The 15,525-nt window shown below is 56.0% G+C and overlaps 2 protein-coding genes across 2 annotated transcripts; one reads left to right on the forward strand and one right to left on the reverse strand.

Annotated features, from left to right (window-relative positions):
* The first annotated feature begins 849 nt into the window (after positions 1-849).
* CST6 (cystatin E/M) lies at positions 850-2,299 on the forward strand. The gene is made up of 3 exons (XM_004769986.3): positions 850-1,136; positions 1,648-1,773; positions 2,109-2,299. The coding sequence occupies exons 1-3, from the start codon at positions 891-893 to the stop codon at positions 2,193-2,195; spliced, it is 459 nt and encodes a 152-aa protein (XP_004770043.1). The 5' UTR covers positions 850-890; the 3' UTR covers positions 2,196-2,299.
* Positions 2,300-4,301: 2,002 nt separating this feature from the next.
* CATSPER1 (cation channel sperm associated 1) lies at positions 4,302-13,922 on the reverse strand. Its single transcript, XM_004769979.2, has 12 exons — positions 12,421-13,922; positions 11,224-11,436; positions 9,650-9,763; positions 9,335-9,485; positions 8,954-9,045; positions 8,698-8,841; positions 8,456-8,519; positions 8,227-8,299; positions 8,001-8,061; positions 6,769-6,844; positions 4,622-4,736; positions 4,302-4,466 (listed from the first exon to the last, which is right to left on the reverse strand). The coding sequence occupies exons 1-12, from the start codon at positions 13,865-13,867 to the stop codon at positions 4,440-4,442; spliced, it is 2,577 nt and encodes an 858-aa protein (XP_004770036.1). The 5' UTR covers positions 13,868-13,922; the 3' UTR covers positions 4,302-4,439.
* Positions 13,923-15,525: the final 1,603 nt, after the last annotated feature.

Consider the following 15,525-nt stretch of genomic DNA (forward strand, 5'->3'; position numbering starts at 1 on the left):
CCTAGTTCCTGCCACCTCCTGCCTCCACTGTTTACGGAGGGTTGGGGAGGGGGGACAGTCCCCAGACATTAACATCAGAATAACCTTAGCAGGGAGGAGTTGTCCCCTTTCCTCAGAGGGATGACAGTGAGACCTTGGGAGGCCAAGGGAGGCGTCCAATTCACTGGTCAGTAAATGGCAGAGCCCGGTTCCACACACGCCCCTCTTTCTGGCCACCCGCATCCTGTGGGCTCAGTCTGGTTTGAGAGCACAGATTTGGGTTCGACTGCTTGGGCTCAAAAGCCAGTGGCATCATTTACTATTTCCTATCTGCATCCGTGGGTAAATCTGTTCTGTGTTCTGTTTTCTTCCTCTTTCTTCATGGAGTGGAAACATGACTAACTTCCATTCCTGGCTATGAGGGTCAAACACTGCCCAGCTCAGCATACTAGTCTCCTTTCCTGCAGGACCGAGCCTTCTCTAAGCACTTGACCTGTTGGGTCCTCACAGCAACCCATTTTGCAGAGAGGGAAAGGGAGGCAGCGAGCCGATGAGTAGTTTCCCCCAGGTTACACAGCTAGTAATAGTTACAGTTCGCTTATAGTTGTTGGTGTTTCCTACTGGGTGGGCCTTCCACGAACTGTCTGAACGGTGAGCACCTGCTGGGGACTGTCCCTGTGCTTTTCCTCACCGTCCGGGAGGGGGGCGGCCGAGTCCCTGGAGGGTAAGGCAGCATCGCTGGACGCAGGTGGGGGAGGCCTCCACTGCCCCCTTGGGCAGAAGGGAGGTGGCCTCTCAGACCCGCCCAGGCTCTGTGATCCCTCCCCTGCCCCGCCGCGGGGGCGCGGGGTGGGCGGGGCATTTGCGCAGGTAAAAAGCGGGGCGCGCAGGGGGACCTGGCATTGCCGGCCATGGCAACTCCGAGCCTCCCTCGGGCCCTGGGCCTGGGCCTGCTCGCGCTCTGCCTTCTGGCGTTCCTCCACAATGCCTGTGCCCGCCCCCGCTCCGGGGAGGGTCTCATAGGTGGCCGCAGGGACCTGTCTCCCAGCGACCCGCAGGTGCAGAAGGCGGCCCAGGCGGCGGTGGCCAGCTACAACATGGGCAGCAACAGCCTCTACTACTTCCGGGACACCAACATCCTCAAGGCGCAGAGCCAGGTGCGGCCAGGCAGAGGGGCGGCTGGGGGCCAGGCTGGGACCCGGCCAGGGAGGCGTCCCAGCTGGGGCCAGGTTAAGGGGATGCCAGGAGAGCATTTGGGACATTTTAATACAATGTATTTTGTAAATTGAATGATGCCAAAAATTTGTTATGAACAACCTCTCTAGATTTCAACAGACTGGATCTAGCCTGGACTTAATTAAGCAGGGACTCTCTAGCCTCCCACTAGCCACCGCCCTGGGGGTTGGACTGGGGAGAGGGGAGTGAGGGATGGGGCTTCAGGGCCTGCGCACACCCGGCTCTCAGTGTCCTGTGTGGCCCAGGCCTCTGTCCCATTCTGCGGGGACCCGCACCAGAACTCACTGCTCCAGGGTCTGAATCCCGAGGCACAGGCCAGCGTGCGCAACGTGGAGAGACGTGCAAGGTCTCCGTCAAGGGTAGTCTGGGTGGTCTGTCCGCACTCCGAGGCACTCCTAACCGGCTCGTGCCTTCCGTCCCTTCCGTCCCCAGTTGGTGGCCGGCATCAAGTACTACCTGACTGTTGAGATGGGGAGCACAGCCTGTCGCAAGAACATGGCCACCGGAGACGGCGTGGATATCGCCACCTGCCCCTTTGCCACAGGAGTGCAGGAGGAGGTAATAGGCCTGCGTCCCACTTCCCGGCACCCACGGCCAGGGGTTGTCTGGCCTGAACCGGTCTGGCTGGCCTGGCTGATACCTGGCTGAACCTGTCCCTGTCTCCTGGATGATTCAGCACCCAGGCCAGGGTGCGGTGCGGAGAGGACGACACCGGGACTTCTCCCTCCCTGGACTGGGCTAGAAGGATCTGGGATCTAGTCCTGCCCATTTGACTCACTGTCCGTTTGGCCCAGTGATTGTTTCTGTCGCAGAGTGGAGCGTCGCGGGCTGAGGGGGCAACTGCGGGCAGTCGGGCCTGGGACCCAGACTCACCCCTCCTTCTCTCCCTGCAGAAGCTGCGCTGTGACTTCGAGATCCTAGTGGTCCCCTGGCAGAATTCCTCCCAGCTTCTGAAGCACAACTGCGTGACCATATCGTAGACCCCTCGGGGCATGGGGGCTGGGGGCGGTGGGGCTCAGGCGGGAAGGCACTTCAGGTCCAGGGATGTACCTATCACAATAAATTGCTGGCACTGCTTCTTGCATTGGCCTCTCCAGAGTGCTTCACCCCTCCCCCCCCCCGGACCCCCTTCTCCCAAGCCCACTCGTGGCAGCAGCCCCTTCCCAGGCCAAAGACCGCACCTCCCACCCTCTGCTGAGCTGTTGTCTCAGCCCATACAGTGCTGACGGCGCAGGGTTCAGGCCCCAAATGTGCGGTTCTCCAAGCACCCCAGCATCGCAGACCCAGAGAATCAGACCTCTAAGCACTCAGGATCCTCAGAGTGAAGGGGTGGGAGACCAAGTCTCAGGAGAAGGACGCCCCAAGAGCCAACAGGGGCCGGAGTCTGTGAATTGTCTGAGGCGGGCCTGAGCTCTGCTCCCTCTCGGCTCCCAGGATGACTCAGGGTAGCACAGGCCGGGTCCAGGCAGCCAGGCCCCAGGACACTGAGCTCCCCACCTGCGAGGTTCCCCTACCTGCCTGCGGGCCAGTGGTACCAGAGCCCCCACTGGCCAAGAGGCCATGAGGGCTGGGATGGTGGCTTTCAAGGACACGCTGTGGGCCATAGTCCAGAGGCGTCCCCAGTGCTTTGCCCCAGGAAAGACCCCTGGAAGGGGCCGGACAGGAAGCCCAAAGGGGACCAAGGTCAAATCTACTGCCCACAGGAGGGATGAGAGGACAGGTGTGATGTGACATCATTTAAAGAAAGCAGAACTGCAGCATTTTTTGTACCGCTGCATTTGTGGCCGCAGATCCTACTCACTACACACACACACACACACACACACACACACACGGAACTCAACGCCACACATGTACACTGAAACCATAGCACACACTTGGAGGCTCCCCGACACCACATACATATCCAGAACAGCACAGAAGCACTGAGGCAACACCCTCCACCCCAGACAACCCGGAGATGCGGACAGACCTCCGCACACCGACGCCTGGAGAAGGAAAGTCAGGAACCGGATCCCTTGGGAGCAGTAGGTGCGGGCAGTCAAGTGCGGTGGCGTGGGGGTGGAGAAGGCCCCAGCCTCTGTCTCCTGCCCCTCCTGGTGGGGCCTCACATCCCCCACTGTGTCTGCCTTCAGTCCCCTGCCCAATGCTGTGACCTACTGGAGAACAGCCCCCAGTCCAGGCCCTGCCCTGTGCTCTCAGAGGCCTCCTGGGGTAGGGATGGGGAGGGGCGGACAGTAGAGAGGCGACTGGCACGAGGAAGTCAGGGGAGCGAGTGGGCTGCATTGGACAGGAGCTAGGGGCGCAGGGGAAGATTCAGCCCTCTTCTGCCCTAGCCCATCAGAGGCGGCAGCTCAGCTGGCCCAGGGCTCCTGTGAACCACCAGGCAGGAGCTTCCAGCCTGGAACAGCACAGGGAAGTGGCAGGAAATGCTTGGTGAATGAATGCCTGCGGTGGTGACCCGCAGATACCCACCAGGTGGCCTCTCCACCCCCAGATCTGTGCCCTGATCCCAGAAGCCATTTCCCCAGCACCTTCTCTCCCCAGATTCTGGCCAGGGAGGGACGTGCCCCTTCTGCACTGGGGCCTCGTGTCTTCACCCCTGCCTGGTCCAGCCTGCAGGGAGAGGGAAGACTGGCACGACTGCCGCCCCGCGGCCCCCACTCTGGAGTCCTGCTCCGGACCCCCTCCAGCCTCTGCTGTAGCCTGGTTTCCCTTGGCCAGAGAGGAGGTGGCTGCTGGAGGCAGTGGGACACCCCACTCCAGTCTGGAGTCCCAGGTCTCCAGCACCCTGCCCGGGCCCAGGCACTTGGGGATCCGAGCCATAGCCTCTCCTCCACCCACACCGCGGGGCCAGGGGCTCTGGGCATTTCGCCCAGGTTCAGGCTGAAAGTAGGGGAACTCACCTAAGCCCTAGGCCAGGCAGGGTGGGGAGCGACCATTAAGCTTATTCCCCGCTTTCCTCTAACAGAGACTCATCCATCCCCAAAACACACACACACACACACATTGCACACCCATGCACGTGCACTGTTCCCCTGCCCTGTGCCTTGGCTTAGCCAGGGAGGACATAGAGCCACTCAGGGTTTTAAAAACTCTGTTAGGACCCAGCCCTGCAAGCCCGACGATCATTCTAGCAGAGCAGGGGACTTGTCTGGACCCAAGGCAGTGGGCAGCTTGCTGGAGGCTAAAATCCATATCCAGTGTCTCTCTCCGTCCAGGAGTCACTTCCTGAAGTCTTCTTCTCCAGCCTGCAGGGGTGGGATGGGCGGGTAACTAGGCCTGTGCTGGCCTCCGCCTTCCCACAGGCCCGTGTGACTATTCGGGGCCCTCTGGGCTCTCATGGCTGGCCCTCTGGGGTCCTCCCACTCGGGCCCCTCTCCTCCTCTGGTCCTGCCTGGCGCACCTCGAACGCAGTGTCCACGATCTCATCAAGAACGGACGCCTGGGAGCGGAATTTCTGTTGATGGTGCTCGACCCCAGCCACCAGCTGCAGGAAGTGGAACAGGAGCTCCTGCTGCCTGGGGTGGGGCGGGGGATGGGGACAAGCCAGAGTTGACCTGTGCGGCAGGGTCTGCGGGGCTGCCAGAGCCCCCCCGGAAAGCTCCTCTCGCCTGCCTCCCGCCAGTCCCACATTACAGCTTTTCTGAGTCAGAGCTTTCGTGCGAATTTCCTTTTCCCCCAAACTAAGAGCCTCCTTTTGTGCCAGTGGTTTACCCTCCCCTTTAGCAGTCCCTCCCTCCATCCGTCCTCCCAACCGCTGGCTCCTCCGGCTACCCCTTACCTCTCTGCGCAGCCACTTGCCACCTACCCGGTCATCTGCCCACCTCCCTAGCCTTTCACTCACTCATCTGACCACCCCGACCCCTCCCTCTACCTGCGCTGCCCTGGGCCCACCCCTCCAGCATGTGGTACAGCCAGTCCTCCGCCTAACCGCCCGGCGCAACCATTCACCTGCCCACTGCCCATCTATTAACTCCCTTTTCACCTGCCCATTTTATAAATCCATCGTCTGGGTCCTCGGAGCACCTGACAGGTTCCATTTTGAAATCAATGGAGGACCCAGACGTTAAGAAGAAACACTCCTCGCCCTTAAGAAGCTCAGTCTGTGGCAGTGCCAGGAAAGCAAACCAAGACTTTACACTTGGGATGAGTAAACCAGACTGCTGAGGGTCCCTGAGGAGGAAAAGCTCATCCAGTCCTGGGGATCGGAGAAGGCTTCCAGAGCAAGTGTCACAGAGTGGAGGTTGAAAGACACCTGGGGCTCTGCCAGGCTTCAGCAAGGTTCCTGGTCTGCTAGCCCAGAAGGACTGGAGTATACTGGGGGCCAGGGCAGGCTTCAGGGAAGGAGGCCGTAGAGAGTGGGTGAGTTGGAGATGTAAAGTCTGACGAGGAAGGAAAAGCCTAAACTGCTTTTAACAAAGACCGCTCTATAAATAAATAAAAAGAATAAAAGAAAGATTAAAACAAACAGCTAACAAAAACAAAGGGCTTAGAGGAGGTGGGCCAGTGGGAAGAGTCTGGGGGCCCAGAAACCCCCATGGAAAGTGTTACAGAGGTGCCAAGGGTGCACTGAGCCAGTAGCCAAGTTGCTGGAACATGGAGTGGAGGACAGGAGCGCCAGGAGGTGAAGCGAGCAGGATTGGAACTCAACTCTCCCAACTCTTGTTCACTTGAGCCCAGCACTGGCAGCCAGAGAATATTCCAGACAGAGGAAACAGGGTGGACAAAGGCCTGGAGGTGGAGAAGTATGTGCTATGCTTGGGAGACAGTGCAGGGACAGCAAGGAAGGAACCAGGGAACCGAGGGAGGTTGGCAAAGGCTGGGTCACAGAGGGCCTTTGGGACTTGAACTTGGATGTCGGGTAAGGAGGGCCTGGAGGCTGCCAGTAGTCAGGCTGGCTTGGAGCCAGTCCAGATGAGGTGCAGTGGGGCCCAGCTTTCAGAGGGATGGGTCTCTGTGGAGCCAGACCTGCCAGCCAGGAAGCAGGAGTCTGTGCCGAGGTCCCCCAGCCACAAGCACAGCCGTAAGTCCCCAGCTGGCCAATCGATTCCACGGGAATGGGATGTTGACCACCTGCCTCCCAGGCCTTGACGCAAGCTATTGCTTGACCCGTCCTCTTCACCCCTCCACTTAGCCCAAGTCTAGCACCCTCAGGGCCCGCCACAGGTGCTTGGCAATAGGCTCTCCTGGGCACGGGCTAGTCTGTGTCCTAGAGAACTTACCGGGCCTGACCCAGAGCAAGGCTCAGGTCTGCTTCCTGCGTAAACAGACAGGCAGACTCGCTGCTGCCCTGCCTTTACCCTCAGCCTCACAGCGGCTCTCATGGCCCTGTAGACACTGCCAGGGGGGACTCTCTTGGTGGCACAAGATAGCTTTGGGTGAACAGAAGCCACTCGTGGTCTCCACGTCCCACCCAGAGGCTCTCCATGGGCCTTGGCGCTGCACCGCCTCCCAGAGAGGTGAGCAATGTCCCTTGCCCTGCCGGACTGGGCCAGACACCAGACCTCTCCCCTTCGACAAAGGGCCTCCCCTCCCTTGGCATCTCCTTACTTCTCAGTCATGGCCCCAAATTTTTTCTCGATGAGCTGCTTCTGTCTGGTGTGTTCACTCATCATCTCTTCAGGGTCTGGATGTAAAAAAGGAGGGCAGTCCAGAAGATGCCCGGATTGAGAGGAGGTAGAAGACACTCCAGGTGTCACAGAGGTATTCAGTTGGGGCTAAAGGCGTTTTTTTGCTCAAGATGCCCCCAAAGAGATGGGTTCTCTGGGTGTGGAGTGTGTATCAGATTTGTGGTAAAAATCCCCCCCCCCATTTTCCCACTACTGGGCCTTTTGGGTCCACCTTGTCTAGCAGGGATTGACCCCCACCTCCCACCTCCAACAACATGTGACTCAGGCCTGGCCAATCAGAGCAGCCTATTCTTTTGGCTAGAGTGATTGGTTCCAAAATAGTCAGGTGATCAAAGCAAAGAAGTCTTATTTCCGGGACTTTGCAGGAAAGAAGAGGAAGTCTCTGCAGGGCATGATAGGAATGCTAACCTGTGAGGATTTGGGACTAGAGTGGCTGGTGGCCATTCCTACTGCAAGGGACGAGCCACCCTAAGCACAAAACCATGCAGAGGACCACAGAGGAGAGAGACCAAATCCTGACCAGTATTCAAGTCCTGGATCCAACCGTTCCTGAAAGCCTACACACTGGCAATTTGCTAAGTAATTTCTGCCAATTGATTCCTCTTTTTGCCTCAGCTTTTTTGCACTGAGCATCTATCCCTGATGGAAGGGACAGGTGAGGGGCCTGGTGAGGAGCCCAAGAGTGGGATCCTGAGAGCTCAGATTTTCTAAAGTTCTGAGGATCTTTAAAAGCAGGAAGCAGATCAACTGTCTCAAAATCAATTCACTCAGAAAGTCAGCTTTATAAAAATGAACGTGTCCAGGGAACTTGATTTTTAATGAATCTCAACCACTTTGTGTGACTCTGGACCAATGTGCACACCTTGACAAAACCCTCCATGGCAGTCGAAACCATCCCAGGTAAAACCGAGTGCTATAAACTTTATAAGTTATTAGAAAAAAGGAGTATTCAGTGAATCATAATTTGGGTAGTCATTTCACAAATGGGGCTTTCAAGAATTGGCGATCAGTTTCATCGCTTTTTGGAAGATTGTCTTGGAGTTCTTTTGGACCCTCAGTTCTAAGCTCTGAAAGTCCTCCTAAGTCTTAGATTTTCAAAGTCTGCCACTGAAGCTGGAATGGTGTGTGTGACTGTGGAAGGAGGGCCAGCACCTGATCTGCTGAGTTCTGTCAGTGAGTCGTCCAGGATCTTCTCACGGATCCAGGCGGCCCTCTGGGAAGAAGAGGCCTTTGTTCTGCCCAAGTCCACTCCTGGAGGACCCTCCTGCCTTTCCCCCAGCCTCTGTGGCCACCCCTTCATGGGGTCCCTGCCCATCCCCCCCCCCCCCGCCCCACCGCACCCCCAGGTCCACCTGCCCACCCCCCTCCCCCACCATACCTCCTGCTTCAGTTTCTCCAGGCCCTGAAGCAGAGCCATCTGGAAGTTATCCACCAGGACCGCAATCACCAGGCTGGGGATGGGGGGATGGATAGTGGGGTACTCTCCAGGAGGCGGCTGTAGGAGCAGCCCTGCATGACCCAGGGGACAGAGCTGGAGAGGGGTGCCCCAAGGTTAGGCAGGGGTGGCGGTGAAGCTGGGGAGCCAAGGTGGGGGGTGGGGTCCTCACTTGAGGAAGATGAAGTACTGGATGATGATGTAAATCATGAGAATGGGGATGATGTACCAGGCACCTGGGAGAGAGGCGGTCGTCTGGGCTCTGAGTTCCCTGCTCACCCTCACAACACCCCGGCCAGCAAGCATCAGACACCCCACTTTGCAGATGGGGTAACTGAGCCCTCCGGGTCTGCCTACCCAGCCAAGACCCCGCCCTCCACCCCCCCACCCCCCCGCCCTGGGGGTCTGTCCCACCCTGGGCGCGGCTGTCCAGGTAGATGAGGGACCAGTCGTCCAGGGTGAGCATGGTGAAGAGTGTGAAGATGGTGGAGAGAATGCTCCGGAAGCGCTTGGGGTCGGAGTGACGGAACAGAGCCCGGAGCACCACAGAGAAGAGGACTGGCTGTTCAGGGCCAAAGCAGGCTCGCAGGGTCCCAACCGCTCTGGCTGCCACAAACCCGCCCATCGCAGCACCGCAGGCTCCCACCCCAGCCCCCACGGCCCAGGATACAGAGGCAGGTGAACATGAGGATCAGGATGGCCGTGATGGATGGCAGGGACCGCACCAGAGTCCCGGTCACTTCCTGGAGGCTGGTCAAGAAGCTGTGGGCAGAAGGCGAGAGGGAGGCTGAAAAGAGCCAGGGCGGGTGGGAATCCGTGCCCGGCAGCTGGAACTGACACCCCGACAGCCGGGCCCAGCTTTCCCAGTGGTCTGGGGGAGCTCGGCCCCCTTTGGAAGATGACCGATCGCAGCAGATGGCAGGAGGCTTCTCGGAAGGGCGCCGGTGTCCACAGCCTCTTCGTCCCCCATCAGATTCCCTGGGAGCCCAGGCCCATGTGCCCCTTCCCACGGGGTCCGCACATAGGGGTGGGCAGCCCTGGTGCCGCTGACCTGAGCCTCCGCAGGACCCGGATGGCCCTCAGGGCTCGCAAGCTCTTGAAAACCTTGAAGATCCGGAAGACGCTTTGGTGGTAGACGAAGGAGAAGGAGTTGTACTGAAAGAGCAGGAAGTCCAGCATGGCCATGATCATGATGAAGAAGTCTGAGGGCACAGGGGTCGCTGGGGGTCACGGGCTCCTGTCCAAGTGCCTCGCCCAGACCCCCAGTCCCGCCCTGCCAATCCCCTTTTGTCCTCAGCCTCCACTAGCAGCCCACTGGCTCCGTCCACACACACACACACGTGCACACAGACACGCGCATGCGCACCCAGGTTGTTCCAAGAGTCAGAAAAATACTTGAAGCCCAGGGCAGCGATCTTGAGGGCAGCTTCCACCACGTAGACGCAGAGGAAGATGGAGTCGAAGGCCATGAAGTACCACTCTGCAGGGACACAAGGGGCTCACCCAGGGCCCTCCCCGGTAGCCCTGGCCCATCTCTTCTTCCCCCTGGACCTCACACACAGTCGCTTCTGGGGAGGGCCTGGCTCTGCCCTATAATGGCTGTGGGTCTTAACTGCTCCGTGCCTCGGTTTTCTTGTCCGTGAAATGGTGATCATCCTGTCATCCTGTCGCTTGGCCTGACCTCCTGACCTCAGGGAACTCCCAGCAGCTTCTGCCTACCTGTCAATCTTACCATTTCAGAAAAAGAAACGTTTGAGGACCCGCCCAAATCGGAGAGTGCCTTGGCCTCATTGTCATTTAAAACCCCGCTCTGAGGGGCACCTGGGTGGCTCAGGGGGTTAAAGCCTCTGCCTTTGGCTCAGGTCTTGATCCCAGGACCCTGTATTGGGCTCTCTGCTCAGCGGGGAGCCTGCCTCCTCCTCTCTCTCTGCCTGCCTCTCTACCTGTGATGTCCCTCTGTCGAATAAATAAATAAAATCTTAAAAACAAAAACAAAAACAAAAAACCCCGCTCTGAATATCCATCCCAAGCCGGGCTGGAAGGAGCCTCTTTTCCAGCATTAGGAGATCACAGCTTTAGAAATGACTCCCCTGCATCTCCTTATTTGTACAAACAAAGATGGCCTTGTGAGGCAACTCCACCGGGGGTAGTCTGGCCAGAAGTCACCAAACAGCAGACCCATTTTGGCCCGGGAACCGTACCAGTCAGCCTGAGAGCGTTTTCATGAACTTGGGCTTCACTTAACACCGAATCAGAATGCTGTGCGCCGTATTCTCTGCTTCTCTGCTTAGTTTATTCACGGGGCGGCAGGCTTCTCTTTCACTCTGCTGCCAAGGGTCTCAGGGGCTGCATTCCCCAGTTTTCTACTCTCACCCCTCCACAGCCGCCTTCTCAGGGCCTTCTGGCCTTTCTAGGTGGTCTGTGTTCCTCTGGCCACCCCACAGAGACGTGTTTAGGGTCGATGCGCCACCTGGTGGCTGTATCACAAACAGCATATCCTCCAGTTCGGTAGGCTTTTGTGTCTGGCTGGCTGGCTAGCAGGTCAACCTCAACAAGATCTCTGAGCCTCTTCCTTAATCCTGGACAATGCTGTCTACTTCCCAGGGGTAGGATGAAATGAGCTAAGTTACATGAACCACCTGGCACTGGATCAGGCCCACAAGGGACCTGAAGCAAGATCTTTGGCTTTCCCCATGTGAAAGTGGCTCCCCATGTGAAAGTGGTGCCTAGGTGACTCAGTGGGTTGAGCAGCTGCCTTGGGCGCAGGTCATGATCCCAGGATCCTAGGATGGAGTCCCCAAACAGGCTCCCTGCTTCTCCCCCTCTCTCTGCCTCTGCCTCCTTCTCTGTTTCTCATGAATAAATAAAGAAAATATTAAAAAAAAAAAAAAAGAAAGAAAGAAAGAAAGAAAGAGGAGTAAGGGTCTCCCCAGCTCTTACCGCCCCGGATCTCGACTTCAGCAAAGGTCTGGGCCACAAGCATGAGAGTGTTGAGGCAGACAACAAGGAAGATGAAGGCTTCAAAGGGCAGGGACTGAGTCAGGTTCCTAAGCATTCTCCGGAAGTCCTGAATGAGGTAGCTTATACTTTCCCACAACCTGGTGAAGAGGTCCATGGTGTGCAGCCTCTTGTGGGCCCGCTGAGCTCTGGCAGCTGTAGGCGGGAAAGAGGGTCAAGCCTGTGTGAGAGGCAGCATGGGAATCCCAGGCATCCTCGCAGACTAAGTTGGGGTTCGTCTTCATGCCTGCCTGCTTGCCTACCATCCACTCACCGAAGTGTCTCTACGCAATCTTATGTCAATCCTGGGGCCACAGCCTTGACCCCTTCCATGGCAGGCGCCAGCTTGTTTGGGATTTGTGGTCTGCTCAAGTGCATCTTTCGGGCTCACGATTCTACGCCTCAAGGCCTTTCTCTACCCATGTGATAACTTATGCGTGGGAAGTCCCATTTTTCCACATTACCCCATCCTCTTGGTGAACTCTCCCTCTCCCTCTGAAATTCTGCTGAAACATCTCCTTTTGGCTGCCTTCCCTACTCCCATCCAATTAGGTACCTTTCCCTCTCTGCTTGTTTGTGAGACTGCTACTCTGTTTACTGAACCACTTGGGGCCAAGCTTGGGGGATTGTGCGTTAATTGCAGAGGTCCCTCCCTCCCCTTAAACAAGACCCTCTTTCAGACCCTGGATGTCTGTCAAGATGCTCACAGCTTAGTGGGGGAAATGTGGACAAACACAATCGACAGTGGTAACTGTCCTAGTATGGAGGATAGGCCACTATCACTGGGTGGTCTAGAACTGGGTAAGTGACCACTCCCCCATCTTGGAGCCCCTCAAGGGCAGGATTTGTTTTCTCTGTGCTTCCAGGGCCCAGGCAGGCCAGGGACCCATAGAAGACAAGAAGAAATGTTTGAGAAATGAATGCATATATACACAGCAGTGACTGGATGAACAAAAAAACCAGTGGACTGAAGACATGTATTGTTTAAGGAATAGAAGACGGGATGATGAGCAGTCAGGTGAGTGGACAGGCGATAGAATATACATGCAGGAAAGGTCTATGCCTCATGATGGGTGGAAGGTTGGGCCTGGAGTCTGGGCCAGGCACTGAGAGCTGGGAATCGGGGGAGCAGAGACTCACTTTTGCGCTTCTGAAATTGCTCATCTTCTTCTGTCCAGCTTTCTGAGGAAGTTTTACTGGAGGAATCCTGAGGATGGACTTTGTTGGATATCTGGGATGCATGTGAGTGCACAGCACTGTGAGAACGAGTCAAGCTAAAGGCTGAGTACTGTATCCGTGCCGTGCTAGGTCGGAGAGTTATTGAATGAGAGTAGGAAGGGCCAAGGACAGCTCTGGTCACACTGCGAGACTTGTATGGGCCCAAGCTATGGGAGCTTCCATGATAGTACTCCCTGTAGCGGTTATCGCCATGGAGATCATCATAACGATGCACACTATGGTGATACTTCCTCTGATGATGTTCACCATGGTGGCCATGGTGGCCATGGTGCCGTTCACCATGGTGGCCACGGTGGTGGTGGCTGTATTCGTCAGAGTAGTGAGGTATCAACCTATCATGATAGGAGTCCACATAGGAATGGTGGGAAAAGGTCTCTCCACGATGAAGAGGCCCTCTGTGGTGGTGGGCTTCGTCGTGATGGTGCCTGTCATGGTGATAGGACTCACCATAATGGTGAGAGCCACCATACGAGTAGGAATCTTTATGGTAGTAAGGCTCACCTTGGTAATGGAGTCCACTATGGTGAGAAACCTCACTGTGGTGGTGGGGCCTAGCATGGTGGTGTGGTTCCCTATGGTGGTGAGACCCACCATGGTGGTAGGACTCACCGTGGTGGTGGGAGCCACCATGGTGGTAGGGCTCACCACGGTGGTGGGATCTCCCATGGTCATAAGGCTCACCACGGTGATGGGACTTTCCATGGTAGTAGGGCTCACCATGGTGGTAGGACCCCCTGTGGTAGTGGGACCCCCCTTGGTGGTGGGGCTCACTGTGGTGGTGGAACCCCCCATGGTGGTAAGGCTCTCCATGGTGGTGGGGCTCCCCATGGTGGTGCGGCCTACCATGATGTTTTCTGCTACCATGGTGGTACTCACCATCAAAGGGACCCTCACCGAGGGAATGATGGAAGTAGATAGTGCTTTGAGAAGGAGTCAGTGCAAGGGATGTGTGGTGGTAGGCTCTGCCACGATGGTGGGCTTCACCGTGGTGGTGAGAGTGACGGGAGTGGTGGGAATGGTGGGAGTGAGGGGAATGGTGGGAGGGGGTATTGTCATGAAAGTCTTGGAATTTACCAGGGTGGTGAGATCTATCATGATGGTGGGATATGCCATGATGGTCGGACTCACTGTGGTAACGGGATGTGCTATGATGGTGGGACCCACCGTGATGGTGGGACTCACTGTGATGGTGGGACCCACCATGGTGGTGGGACGCACCGTGATGGTGGTGGACTCTGCTATGCCTTGGCCTGTGATATGAGGTTGTTGAATCAGGGTGAGATAACACATCCAAATTGTTGGTGTCTGCCTCATTGTGAGCTTTTTCAGCCAATGAAGGTTGATCCATGACTATGCTGGGAACACTGGAATGAGGAGAGCTCAAAATACAGGCCCAACAGTCTCCTTGTGAATTGTCCTTCCAACCTGTGACACTAGCCCTTCTAGGAAAACCTGAGTCTTCTCATGGAATTCTCCCTTTATGATGCCACCAGGAGACCCCTTCCCAGGTCTGATTTCAAAATGCCTCCTTCTGGGGTATAGTTCAGAATCTAGGATCATTGTGTCTAACCTCTCCATTGTAAAACAAGGAAACTGAAGTCAATAAAAGGGAAGGATTATTTCTCAAGGGTCAGCTGGGAAGAAGGCAAAGTAGGAGGACCCTAAGCTCACTTCATCCCATAGATACAACTAGATAACACTTCAGTATAAATAACCCACGGCAAGGGATGTGAGGTTCTGGGCTCTACTATGATGGTGAGAGTGGTGGGAGTGGGGAATGGAGAGAGGAGGCATTGTCATGAAAGTCTTGGAATTCATCAAGGTGGTGAAATCTACCATGATGGTGGGATATGCCATGATGATGGGACTCACTGTGGTGAGCCCAATATGAAGACTGGCAGAACAAACTCACAGCTAAAGGTAGAGAAGAGGCCACATCAAAGAAGTATGGGAGGATGGAGACATGGTTTAAGAGCAAAATAGACCATACCTGTCCACAGTGGGAAGGGAGCCAGTGGTGTAGAGAAGGGTGAAAAAGAGACTTTCACACCAGGGAGCCCATTAACAGGGAGGGTGAATCCCCCCCACACATTTGCCTATGAAAGTAAGAGGGGCAAAATTTCATGAGTTCTTACAACCAGCCTGACTTAAAGCCTGGAATTTAAAAAATCATCAGTCTCTGCTCTGGGAGGGCCTGGAGGACATTAGGAAGTGGATTCTCTGTACTTAAAGGAGAGCACAGCCATTCAGATATAGAAGTTTTGAAAAATGCCAGGGGTGGATGGGAGGAAAAGCAACTTCCTAATCTTAGAGAATGACCTGGAGAGACAGGAATCATGAGAAAGCCTCTCCAGGAACAAAGAAGCTAGCAGGTACTATTTCCCTCTCCCCCTCCCTAGCATAAACAACAGACACCTGTGAGAACCAGTGCAGCCAACCCTCAGTACTTATTACTTAACATTTTTTAAAAAACATTTTATTTATTTATTTGACAGAGAGAGATATAGTGAGAGAGGGAACACAAGCAGAGGGAGAAGCAGGCTTCCCACCAAGCAGGGAGCCCAATGCAGGGGTCAATCCCAGGACCCTGAAATCATGACCCAAGGCGAAGGCGGACACTTAATGACTGAGCCACCCAGGCACCCCTACTTACTAAACTTGCTTACATGAAGACCCTCCCCTTCATGCTTTGACACATCTTCCCTTCCCAGCCACACTGGTTTCACTCTCACTTCTGCATGTCCCCTCCTCCAGGAGACCATTGCAAACCCTGCCAACACCTCATCTCCCTACCTATGCATACTGTGGGACCTCAGGTCTGGTGGCAGCAGGGGCAGGTCTCATTTGGCAAGCAGACCACTATACACCTTGATAAAATGTGCTCCACCCCTGTTGGGGACCAAACACCCCCACAATAGGCAAAGAAAACCTCTGTATACAATGGAACTGAAGGAAAAGGAGGTCAGAACTCAATGGCAGAGTACACACAACACACATAGGAAATAC

Source organism: Mustela putorius, unplaced genomic scaffold, assembly GCF_011764305.1.
Source record: "Mustela putorius furo isolate JIRA1106 unplaced genomic scaffold, ASM1176430v1.1 tig00000127_pilon_pilon_pilon, whole genome shotgun sequence".
In the NCBI taxonomy this organism is placed as follows: Eukaryota; Metazoa; Chordata; class Mammalia; order Carnivora; family Mustelidae; genus Mustela; species Mustela putorius.